This window comes from Staurois parvus, unplaced genomic scaffold, assembly GCF_062004578.1.
Source record: "Staurois parvus isolate SC_StPar_1 unplaced genomic scaffold, SC_StPar_1.0 ptg003758l, whole genome shotgun sequence".
Lineage (NCBI taxonomy): Eukaryota > Metazoa > Chordata > Amphibia > Anura > Ranidae > Staurois > Staurois parvus.
In genome coordinates, this window is record NW_028321554.1 from 1 (window position 1) to 12799 (window position 12799).

Here is a 12799-nt window from a genome sequence, read left to right on the forward strand (position 1 = left end):
GGTCCGTGTTGTTCTGAGCCGTGACTCTGGTCCGTGTTGTTCTGAGCCGTGACTCTGGTCCGTGTTGCAGGGGCCGATATCGCCAACGCATGTAACGAGGCCGCCCTCATCGCAGCCAGGCACCTGAATGAGTTTGTTCGGGAGAAGAATTTTGAGCAAGCCATTGAACGTGTAATTGAGGTGAGAATTTGGTGAAACATCCGGATATTACTATGTAAAGCTTCCCATATGTGTTCTTGTGTGCCACTTGTTTGAAGACATGAAGAAAGCACAATCGGGGGGGGGGGGGGGGGTCCATTCTCCTGTGGGGCCCCTTCCCTGCGGGATGTTCCTGGTTCCAGCAGGAGACCCCCAGGGACATCTATGTAAGAAGTCCAGACTTGCTCCTGATTCAGAGGAGTGGTGGCTCTGCTGCAGAATGTCACCTACCTTGTTACCCTGTCATGGGGGGGGGGGGGGGGTCCATTCTCTTGTGGGGCCCCTTCCCTGCGGGATGTTCCTGGTTCCAGCAGGAGACCCCCAGGGATATCTATGTAAGAAGTCCAGACTTGCTCCTGATTCAGAGGAGTGGTGGCTCTGCTGCAGAATGTCACCTACCTTGTTACCCTGTCATGGGGGGGGGGGGGGGGGTACACGAGCAACCCTGCACTATGTATTACCTCTCCATATCTGCGCTTCACACAGCCATAGTCCAGACTCTTCACACTAAATAGCTTTTTTGAAACTCCGCTAACAGCAAAGTGAAAGGTATTTGGCTAAAGTGGCTCTAAAGGTAAAAGCAGTTCTGTGCATTAAGGAAAAATACCTGCATGCAGCTCCCCTCCCCCTCCCCCCCAGCCCCCCCCCCCCAGCCCTCTCCCCAGCCCCCCCCTCCCCAGCCCCCCCCCCAGCCCCCGCTCTACTTACCTGAGTCTGCTCTCAATCCAGCGCTGTGTACAAGAGCAGTAGCTCTCTCTTGGCTCTCTCTCATCACTGGACAGGGAGGCAGCATTGGGACACATCAACTCCTTCTGCTACTATTCACAGCTAGTGAGGCGGGGGGGGGCGGGGCTAAGCTGCGCTCTGTGTGTCTATGGACACAGAGCACGTCTTGGGGTCCAGCCCGCATGAGTGCCCCCATAGCAAGTGGCTTGTTATGGGAGCACTTGGCAGGGTGAGGCACCAGGACCACCAGCAGGGGACCCCACAGGAGGAGGATCTGGCCCACCATTAAAAACAAGGTAAGTACAGTATAACAGATTTGGTGTTTCAAAAAAAAAAAATAATGTTTTTTTAAAATGATCCTTTTTATCATCACATTCACTTATACTGACCCTCTGTTCCCAGGATTGGAGAAGAAGACTCAGGTCCTCCAGCCTGAAGAGAAGCGCACAGTGGCTTATCATGAAGCCGGCCATGCTGTGGTTGGTTGGTTTTTGGAACATGCAGATCCTTTACTAAAGGTAATGTGCAGAAACCTTCCCCCATCTGTCTTCTGCGTCTTTGTTCCGGTTTCCACCCAGAATAGAAATAATTATAAAATCATAAAATCCAGATCAGAGAATGATCTTCCCCAAATCGCTTTGTTCTGTCCGTGTCACCAATCGTATCCTTCGTATCCAATGCCACGTGTCTGCACACAGCATCCAGATATCAGGCCACGTCTGAGAAGTACTCTGTCTGCCCAACTGGCTCCAGCCAATCCCTGTCTGGATAGCAACCCCGTACCCATTGAGAGTTTCTTGCTGGAGTGTGAATAGAGACCTGGTAGGTATATGGGACTAAGAATACATATATATATAAAAAACCTGCGCTAATAAGAACACAATAGATCAGTGGTTCTTAACCTGGGTTCGATGGAACCCCAGGGGTTCGGTGAGTCGGTCTCGCGGGTTCGGCGGAGGTGAAGACCACACACCCGACTCATATGATTCGTGCAGTAAATATTCATTATTATGTTTTTGTGTGAAAATCATGTTTAATGGTTTTGTTCTTTGTTCTTAACGGTTTTGTTCATTTTGCGCACCTATGTATAAATATATACCTATGTTTTGAATTTTAAAAATCATATTTTATTTTTCCAATTAAGAAGGGTTCGGTGAATGCGCATATGAAACTGGTGGGGTTCAGTACCTCCAACAAGGTTAAGAACCACTGCAATAGATAATCAATAATCAAACATGAGGTGTAACACATATAGCAGCTGAACACAAACACCTGATATTAGGCAATCAGCAATAAATACAGAAAAGTTACAAATAATCAGAAGAAAACAGTGGAAAACGTGTCACAAAAATAGTCCATCCAAAAATAAAAGAAAAGTCCCAGAAGCTGTGTGGAAACAAAATCAAACCAAGTTGTCGTGTCACCAACCACTACAGAAGGCTTACCAGAAAGGCGTGACCCCCCCCCCCCCCCCCCCCTGTTAGGAGCGGTCAGTCACACTTTATTAAACAATCCAGAAAGCCTGTCACTCGAATCCGCCTCCAGATCACCAAAACAGCAGGTAAGGATCTTCCAAACAATGGGCCTTAACCTCCTTGGCGGTATTCCCGAGTGTAGCTCGGGGTAACATTTCAGTACCAAGAGCAGTAACCCCCCCGAGCTACACTCGGGAATACCATGTGGCGCTGCTCCGGCATGTGTTCTTCACTTACCTTACCCTGCGCTCCCACGATGTGTCCCCTGCAGCGTCCCCGGCCATCTCCTCCAGCCGATGCCGGCATCCGGCTTCTGTGTCCTGTCCCTGTGACGTCGGGACGTACGGGCGCCGCCGCCGCCGGCGGGAAATTTAAAAATTTTAAAAAATGTCATTTTTTTTTTTCATTTTACATAGTAAAACATTGCTGTTTCAACCTATTTCACATACATTTTGTCCCGAGTGCTTTGTCCTGCGCCCTGCCTGCATTTTGTCTGTTCTTTCTGCCTGGAAACTGAGAAAAGTCCAAAAAGTGTCCCTTTAGGTCAAAAGCGGTTTAGATCAGCTAGAGAACAGCGATAGTAAATCAGAACCACTTGCAGAATTGAGTGATAATGATTGGTGGGGGAAATTCGTCATCAGACACTGAAAACGATTTTGCGACTGAGCTCAGCAATGTGCCAACTTGGCGCTCTATTTCACATTTCAGTGTTTTTGGTTTGATTATATTATTGAATTAAATTTTTTATTATTTTTATATTATTTTTATGATTATTTATTAAATTATAATTTATGATTTTGTGTTTCAAATTTTATCCTCCCCGGGATGTTGTCTAGACTCTTGTTCGGACAGATTTCAGTGAGTTTTTCCTAAAAATTACAGCCTACAATAAAAAAAATACATATTTCCATGCAAAAAAATGGTACCGCTTTCAGCACCAAAAATCTGAAATAATCATACCGCCAGGGAGGTTAATTAGGGTAGATGTAAGCAAGCATCATTATGGCCGCCATAGGGCTCCACCCTACGTGTTTTGTCACAGGTAACGTCATCAGGGGCCGAATATATAGGTATATGGGACTTCAGCCCCAAACAAAAGGGAACCTGCACAAAACGGTGCTCATTGTCACTGCTTGTCCTTCAACACAACTTATTGGAGCAATTATTACGGAGATTGGGAAGCTCACCGGGTGCCGAGCACATCAACATATGTCAAGCTAAAGTATTTATTTTAAATTTTTTTTGGTAGAAAAAAAAAGGCCTTTTTCTAGGTGACTGATGTGCACTTTGCCCGCATCGCCTCCTGGGATATGTTGCCTCCTGTCCATCCCAGGAGGCATAGTCCTTCACTGGGAAAAGGTGAGAGGGCGTGGCTGGCCAGCACCCCATCAGTGTAGCCGTCGGCCCAACCCGGAAAGGCAGGCAGCTTACCAATGATGTCACAGAAGATGGCAGTGCAGGACCGAGAGGGGTGCAGAGAAGAAGCGGACCCCAACAGGACCACGCCGGAGCCCGACAGGACCACGCCGGAGCCCGACAGGACCACGCCGGATCCCGACAGGACCACGCCGGATCGCGACAGGACCACGCCGGATCGCGACAGGACCACGCCGGATCGCGACAGGACCACGCCGGATCGCGACAGGACCACGCCGGATCCCGACAGGACCACGCCGGATCGCGACAGGACCACGCCGGATCGCGACAGGACCACGCCGGATCCCGACAGGACCACGCCGGATCCCGACAGGACCACGCCGGATCCCGACAGGACCACGCCGGATCCCGACAGGACCACGCCGGATCCCGACAGGACCACGCCGGATCCCAACAGGACAATAAAGGCGTGAAAGGGTGCTGCGCTGCTTGGTGCATGAAACATACATGACATGAACTCCATGTAAATATGTCCTCATCCAAGTGTCAACATACCGTATAGAAACATATAAATAAGTGCAAACAATGCCAAGTGACAGTAACAGCCGCAAACAAACAGCTATAAAGTGTTGGTGACACAAGTGAATGAATCCATATTGCTGATGTATAAAAAAGTGACTCCCAAATGATCAGTCAAAAAATGATGGATAAGTGACTCAATCCAGAAAAATCAAAAAGTAAATCCGTCCCAAAAAAGATATATAAATATGACAGTCCCATATCTGGAACATAGTGCATGCGGACACTTTGTTTTTGGGGTCACTTGGGGTAGGGAGGATCACCTCTGTACTAATGAGCAGGACCTGCAACCAGGTAAGTGGGGGTAAACAAAAAAAGGGGGGGGGGTGTAGGGTAGGGAGCCTAAAGTTCTGCTTTAAGGCGGTATATGAGTGGTGGAGCAATGTTTGTCCCAGGTGACACCACATTGGGCTGCAGATGTCAGGCATACCAAATTCTGAGTGGATTTCTATTGCCGCGCTGCCCTATACCATATGATGACTCCATGATGCTGCCTGTCAGTAATAATGTACTTCAGCTTCCCTCCAAGCTTGCTGGTTTTTGTCACCCATGACTTCCCGCACTCTTCGTTTTCCCCGCACTCTTCGTTTTCCCCGCACTCTTCGTTTTCCCCGCACTCTTCGTTTTCCCCGCACTCTTCGTTTTCCCCGCACTCTTCGTTTTCCCCGCACTCTTCGTTTTCCCCGCACTCTTCGTTTTCCCCGCACTCTTCGTTTTCCCCGCACTCTTCGTTTTCCCCGCACTCTTCGTTTTCCCCGCACTCTTCGTTTTCCCCGCACTCTTCGTTTTCCCCGCACTCTTCGTTTTCCCCGCACTCTTCGTTTTCCCCGCACTCTTCGTTTTCCCCGCACTCTTCGTTTTCCCCGCACTCTCCGCATTCCCCGCACTCTTCGCTTTCCCCGCACTCTCCGCATTCCCCGCACTCTTCGCTTTCCCCGCACTCTTCGCTTTCCCCGCACTCTTCGTTTTCCCCGCACTCTTCGTTTTCCCCGCACTCTTCGTTTTCCCCGCACTCTTCGTTTTCCCCGCACTCTTCGTTTTCCCCGCACTCTTCGTTTTCCCCGCACTCTTCGTTTTCCCCGCACTCTTCGTTTTCCCCGCACTCTTCGTTTTCCCCGCACTCTTCGCTTTCCCCGCACTCTTCGCTTTCCCCGCACTCTTCGCTTTCCCCGCACTCTTCGTTTTCCCCGCACTCTTCGTTTTCCCCGCACTCTTCGTTTTCCCCGCACTCTTCGTTTTCCCCGCACTCTTCGTTTTCCCCGCACTCTTCGTTTCCCCGCACTCTTCGTTTTCCCCGCACTCTTCGTTTTCCCCGCACTCTTCGTTTTCCCCGCACTCTTCGTTTTCCCCGCACTCTTCGTTTTCCCCGCACTCTTCGTTTTCCCCGCACTCTTCGTTTTCCCGCACTCTTCGTTTTCCCCGCACTCTTCGTTTTCCCCGCACTCTTCGTTTTCCCCGCACTCTTCGTTTTCCCCGCACTCTCCGCTTTCCCCGCACTCTCCGCTTTCCCCGCACTCTCCGCTTTCCCCGCACTCTCCGCTTTTCCCGCACTCTCCGCTTTTCCCGCACTCTCCGCTTTTCCCGCACTCTCCGCTTTTCCCGCACTCTCCGCTTTTCCCGCACTCTCCGCTTTGTCCGCACTCTCCGCTTTTCCCGCACTCTCCGCTTTTCCCTCATTCTCCGGACACCAGTAATCCCGGATATTATGTACAGTATAGAGGGCCACATGTTGGTACTATAAGGAAGAATAATAAACAAGTTTGTCAGTCAGAAGTGATTTGTGTGCTGGGCCAGAGCTCATGATTGGTCATTGTAGACTTTCATTATTCTCTGGTCTTCTCTCCCCGTCTTTTCAGGGAGAGGAGGAAGTAACGGACAGTTTTTCTCTTTTTGGGTGTGATACTCATGTCTGCTTTTTGTCTAGGTGTCCATCATTCCTCGCGGTAAGGGCCTCGGCTACGCCCAGTACCTCCCCAAGGAGCAATACCTGTATACCAAAGAGCAGTTATTTGACCGAATGTGCATGATGCTGGGCGGCCGTGTGGCAGAACAGATCTTCTTTGGGCGCATCACAACCGGAGCACAGGATGACCTGAAGAAGGTCACACATACCGCGTATGCACAGGTGAGGAGGCAGGAAGGATTCATACTGTGTTGGTGTTACTCCAACCAAGGCACTTGGGGGTTGATTTACTAAAATCTGCTGCAGCCAATCGGCTTCTAGCTTCAGCTTGCTCAATGAAGCGTTGACAATAAAACCTGGAGGCTGATTGGTTCCTATGCAGAGCTGCCCCAGATTTTGCCTTCTCCAGTTTTAGTAAATCTCCCCCACTGGGTGTTACATGGTGACGCTCACTAATTAATCAGAAGCCCCCCGCCCTAAATCAGAAATACTGCTACAGGGGGGCAAGGCTGCACAAAGTCATGTGTGTATCCGGGATTTGTATTTGAAAATCCTCTGGAGGGGGAAGGGGGGATCCTCTGGAGGGGGAGGGGGGGGGGAATCCTCTGGAGGGGGAGGGGGGGATCCTCTGGAGGGGGAGGGGTTACAGGAGTATTTATTGTAGGTCGCAGTACAGGGCACTTCTGGCTCACAACACGACGTATGTATAGCTGCTCACTCTTCTGATTGGATTCTGTCATCGGGATACTAGTCAGTGCCAGTGTGCAGAAGTGTATTTGGTAGGGAAGAATAGATCCCTCCAGTGTTGGGGGTCCTCCATGTGGGGGTGTCGCTGCGTTATATACAACTATTAGAATAGTTTCTCATATTTTAGAATGGGGGGACCTCGGGACTGCCCATCATTTTAAAGGGGGCCTCAGGACTGCCGATCATTTTAAAGGGGGCCTCAGGACTGCCCATCATTTTAAAGGGGGCCCCAGGACTGCCCATCATTTTAAAGGGGGCCCCAGGACTGCCCATCATTTTAAAGGGGGCCTCGGGACTATCCATAATTTTAAAGGGGGCCTCAGGACTGCCGATCATTTTAAAGGGGGCCTCGGGACTGCCGATCATTTTTAAGGGGGTCTCGGGACTATCCATCATTTTAAAGGGGGCCTCGGGACTGCCCATCATTTTAAAGGGAGCCCCAGGACTGCCCATCATTTTAAAGGGGGCCTCAGGACTATCCATAATTTTAAAGGGGGCCTCGGGACTGCCCATCATTTTAAAGGGGGCCTCGGGACGGCCCATCATTTTAAAGGGGGCCTCGGGACGGCCCATCATTTTAAAGGGGGCCTCGGGACGGCCCATCATTTTTAAGGGGGCCTCGGGACTGCCGATCATTTTTAAGGGGGCCTCGGGACTGCCCATCATTTTAAAGGGGGCCTCGGGACTGTCCATTTTAAAGGGCACCTGGACCAAAGAAAGGTTGAGAAACACTTTTCTACAATGTATATAAACTCCGGCAATGAACTGTCATTGAAAGTGTCTGTAATATCTGTTCCATAAGTGCAAAAAGATAACAGTTGATCCCGCCAGAAATGATGTGAGCTGAGTACTTCCTGTGCTGTCTGCCTCTACTGTATTAATATCAGTTATGTTCCCAGCTACCTCTGGAGACTACAAAACACCTCCCGTTATGTTGTAGAGCAGAGAAGGGGTGTTATGTAGTCCTGCCCTACGGTGACAACACTCCTCCTCTGATATAGTACATTGAGCGAGTGTTGTCACTCCAGGCAAGGTGTCCCTGGCAGGATCACTAGCGGAAGATAAAAGGCAAATCTCAGGAAATGCATGCAGCCGCCACATCGGAGGACTAGTAAGCAGCACTTGTATGTTAGTCACTGGTTGTCACCAACACTTTTCCTCCTTCAGGTTGTCACGTTTGGAATGAGCAAGAAGCTGGGTCAGGTGTCCTTCGATCTTGGCCGCCAAGGGGACATACTTGCCGATAAACCTTACAGTGAAGCTACAGCAGAGCTGATTGACCAGGAAGCCAGAGACCTGATCAGTGCCGCCTATGACCGAACCCTGGAGCTGCTGACACGCTGCAAGGATCAGGTGGAGAAGGTAACGCTCTCCTTACATCTATTCTACTTCTTTGATTTCCTATACGAGGTATCAAATAGATTCCAGTTCTGTCACAGGCTAACTGATGGCAGTACAAGGCTGCACGCACAGTCACAGGGAGAACTGACCTTCATAAGTCAGTGTGCCAAAAGACATCGTCCTGTGTACATCGGGAGCTGTGCAACTGGTGCTATTCTGACCACTTGTATTACCACGTCTGATATTTCATCACGGGCAGCAAGTTAGAAGAGAGAGCTTCCACTGCTGTCTCTGAGCAAATGAGAAAGGAGAGAGCCAGGAGAGCTACTGCCATCGTGCAGAGCGCTGAATGGAGATTGGGCTCAGGTAGGTATAGGGGAGCTGGGGGGAGGGGGGGGTAGTTGTACGCAGAAGGTTTCCTTACATTAATGCAGAGAATACATTCAGGTGATCATCCTATAACTCTGGCGTTTGTCACGAACAGGTTGGGAAGCTGTTGCTGGAGAAGGAAGTCCTGGAGAAATCGGACATGATCGAGCTGCTGGGCCCCCGACCTTTCCCTGAGAAGTCCACCTATGAAGAGTTTGTAGAAGGGACGGGCAGTTTTGAGGAGGACATCACCTTACCTGAGGGTCTTAAAGACTGGAATCAGGAAAAGACAGACGGAGATGCAGAGAAGACGCCATAGGAGGGAGCTTTTCAGACATGGATCTTTGGGTATGATCTGCTCATGTATGGAGGCAGAGTCTCAGGGAGGACAGACAACCGTGGACCAAATTTCTTCCATTGTGTCTGTGATGAACCTTACCAAGAGTGCCTGAGCTAGGGCCGGGAAAAGGGGCTTCTCCATACTAGACCAATCATGGGGTGAGGACTTCAGTCTGGTGTCACATCCAACATGGAGGCCTTGCCGCTTCTCCCATTGATATCCACCAATTAGATACTTCTAGACCACATCCAACATGAAGGTCTTGCTGCTCCTCCCATTGATATCCACCAATTAGATACTTCTAGACCACATCCAACATGGAGGCCCTGCCACTCCTCCCATTGATATCCACCAATTAGATACTTCAAGAACACATCCAACATGGAGGCCTTGCCGCTCCTCCCATTGATATCCACCAATTAGATACTTCTAGACCACATCCAACATGGAGGCCTTGCCGCTCCTCCCATTGATATCCACCAATTAGATACTTCTAGACCACATCCAACATGAAGGTCTTGCTGCTCCTCCCATTGATATCCACCAATTAGATACTTCTAGACCACATCCAACATGGAGGCCCTGCCACTCCTCCCATTGATATCCACCAATTAGATACTTCAAGAACACATCCAACATGGAGGCCTTGCCGCTCCTCCCATTGATATCCACCAATTAGATACTTCTAGACCACATCCAACATGGAGGCCTTGCCGCTCCTCCCATTGATATCCATCAATTAGATACTTCTAGATCAAATCCAACATGGAGGCCTTGCCGCTCCTCCCATTGATATCCATCAATTAGATACTTTGAGAACACATCCAACATGGAAGAACTGCATTGCCCGTGGTAACCAAATGGATTCCATCTGTCATTTCTTGGGGGGGCGGCATTGCCCTTGGTAACCAATCAGATTCCATCTGTCATCTCTCTGGGGGGCGGCATTGCCCTTGGTAACCAATCAGATTCCATCTGTCATCTCTGTGGGGGGCGGCATTGCCCGTGGTAACCAATCGGATTCCATCTGTCATCTCTCTGGGGGCGGCATTGCCCTTGGTAACCAATCAGATTCCATCTGTCATCTCTCGGGGGGGGGTGGCATTGCCCGTGGTAACCAATCAGATTCCATCTGCCATCTCTCGGGGGGGGTGGCATTGCCCGTGGTAACCAATCAGATTCCATCTGCCATCTCTCGGGGGGGGCGGCATTGCCCTTGGTAACCAATCAGATTCCATCTGTCATCTCTCGGGGGGGGCGGCATTGCCCGTGGTAACCAATCGGATTCCATCTGTCATCTCTCGGGGGGGTGGCATTGCCCGTGGTAACCAATCAGATTCCATCTGCCATCTCTCGGGGGGGTGGCATTGCCCGTGGTAACCAATCAGATTCCATCTGCCATCTCTCGGGGGGGTGGCATTGCCCGTGGTAACCAATCAGATTCCATCTGCCATCTCTCGGGGGGGGTGGCATTGCCCGTGGTAACCAATCAGATTCCATCTGCCATCTCTCTGGTGGGTGGCATTGCCCGTGGTAACCAATCAGATTCCATCTGCCATCTCTCGGGGGGGCGGGGACTCTGGTTGCTGTAGATCCAGACTTTGATAAATGAGGTGTTTGTGCTTCACATATATTGCAGATTTCAGCACAACCCAGGATGTCTGTGCAGCTCCAAGACCGGTTCACACAGGCAGGCAGCTGGAGGAGTGTCTCTGCAGTGGTCCCGCCTCCTCGCTAATCATGTGATTGAAACTGGCGAATGGCGGATATTTCTGATAAATGCTTAAAGCTGAACTCCAGGCAAGCGGATAAATACACCAACAAAATGCTAATGAAGCGGCTGCTCTAAAGAGGAACTAAACCCCCCGATTTACTGTTTCCTTCCAGGCATGCTGTGAATGAGAACTGTCACAGTTGCTTGTGCTCTCAACTGAAATGTCAATCCACCAAATGGCCAGTGTCCTCACTGATCACATGTGCAGCACGACGGCCACTGCGGATGGAACAGAGGCTGAGACAGCGGCCTGCTTGGCTGTAAAGGATAGGAGGGTTTAGTTCCGCTTTAACTGACAAAGAATTTCTGTTTCTGTCCATCCAGTCCTGAGATTTACACATCACAGCTGGGTGGGTGACACGGCATACGATGACCGTACACATTGGTGATCGGCTTCTGATTGGACAGTGAAGGAGCAGCTGCAGACTCCTGTTTCTGCTCTCACCTCCTATCAGCATGGTCCTTGTCGGCATGTAGCTCCGGGTTCAGCTCCCCCTTTCCCCGTCTGAGCTCTGCTGTACGGGGGGGGGGGGGGGGCTGCAGGAGGCCGATATCAGATCAAATTCAGGAATGTAAAACTTGTGGCATCTAAAAACAATCTGAACGCAGATCTGGAATAATTGCGTCTTTGTATTCGCCTGGAGCTCAGCTTGGCGTCAGGACGGATTTATTTACCAAATGCCTTTCCAGGTCCCCATCATGGAAATGTGTGCCGGGATTGTCCTGATATCACGGGTGTCCCCAATGCTGGATGAAAATTGTGTGACCACGAAATGGCGTGTGAATCGGACGGCGCCGCAGACGTTTCTTGTGACCTTCTATGTAATGATGTTGTTGGGGGAGGGGCCGGGGTTCACTTCCTATTAAAATCATTATTTATCTGAAAAGTGTTTCTGTTCAAAGTGAACGCTGAGAAGAGAAGTATTGGGGGATGGGAAAAACACTGACCCCCGGGTTCACACTGATGAGGGGCGGAATTCTCAGCGTTTTCTGTGCGACTTCCGCACCGCATCAGAATCGCACCCCGTTCCTGCGAAACGCTGCGGGTGTGAATGTTAACACCCCGAAATCGGTCCGCAGAACGCGGTGCCATGTGCAGAATCGGATCCCAGAGGTGTGAATACCCGTGTGATCCGATTCTAGTGCGGACCCAGAAAAGGGCCCCGCATGTTTTTGGTGCAAATAGAGCCATAGAAAATGTACGCCTCCGATCGCACCGCACACACGTGATCTGCGGGGAATGCGGTGCGGTTCCTCTGCAAATCACACGCGATATACCGCACCGCATGTATGTGAACCCGGACTTTTACTCATCTAGGTGGCTGTGGAATCTGTCCCCCGCTGCCTCTAAGACCGAGAAATGAGTGATGGAAGACTGCTGATCACATGACTGCTGATCGCTCAGCTCCCGGTCTTCAGTGAGCAGAGAGCCGTGTCAGTCTCTGTCTCTCTGCTCTCCCCTCCAGCGCTCACTGAAGCTCCGGGCTGTGCAGGGGGCAGGAGTGGCTGGCTCAGGGCTCTCAGCAGCACACTTGAGGTTGAGCCTGCTGCCAATCTGGGTGGATCCTGACATTTAAAGTCGGGATGCATTCAGAGGCTGGACTGGCGGAATAACATCAACTGACAGCAAACTTTAGGCAAGTCCCAGACAACAATTCATGGGTGGGACCTGCTGATTGGCGGTGTCCAATCACAGCCCAGAGCTCTGTGCTGTCAGTCAACACAGGGCTCTGTACAAAGGGAATGATCTCTCTGTTTCTCATCCCTGCAAAGCAGCAATAAGAAACAAAGAGATGAGATAGTAAAAGCTGCACAAAATACGCACATTATACGTAGTTAGGTGCACAGTTGACCCTTTGATTGCCTCTAGATGTTAACCCCTTTCCAGCCAGTGTGATCAGTACAGTGACCGTGTACAGGACTGGTGATGTCAGTGGCAGTTAGCCTGTTCCCCCCCAGCGTCACTTTGT

At 50.5% G+C, this 12799-nt stretch overlaps 1 protein-coding gene across 1 annotated transcript; it reads left to right on the forward strand.

The window, feature by feature from the left end:
* Positions 1–1326: 1326 nt before the first annotated feature.
* On the forward strand, positions 1327–11716 carry LOC149427441 (mitochondrial inner membrane m-AAA protease component AFG3L1-like; the record flags this gene model as incomplete). The annotated part of the gene is made up of 4 exons (XM_089668035.1): positions 1327–1442; positions 6280–6480; positions 8173–8367; positions 8831–11716. Coding segments are annotated over 4 exons (716 nt in total), but the record flags the coding sequence as incomplete, so codon positions are not given.
* Positions 11717–12799: the final 1083 nt, after the last annotated feature.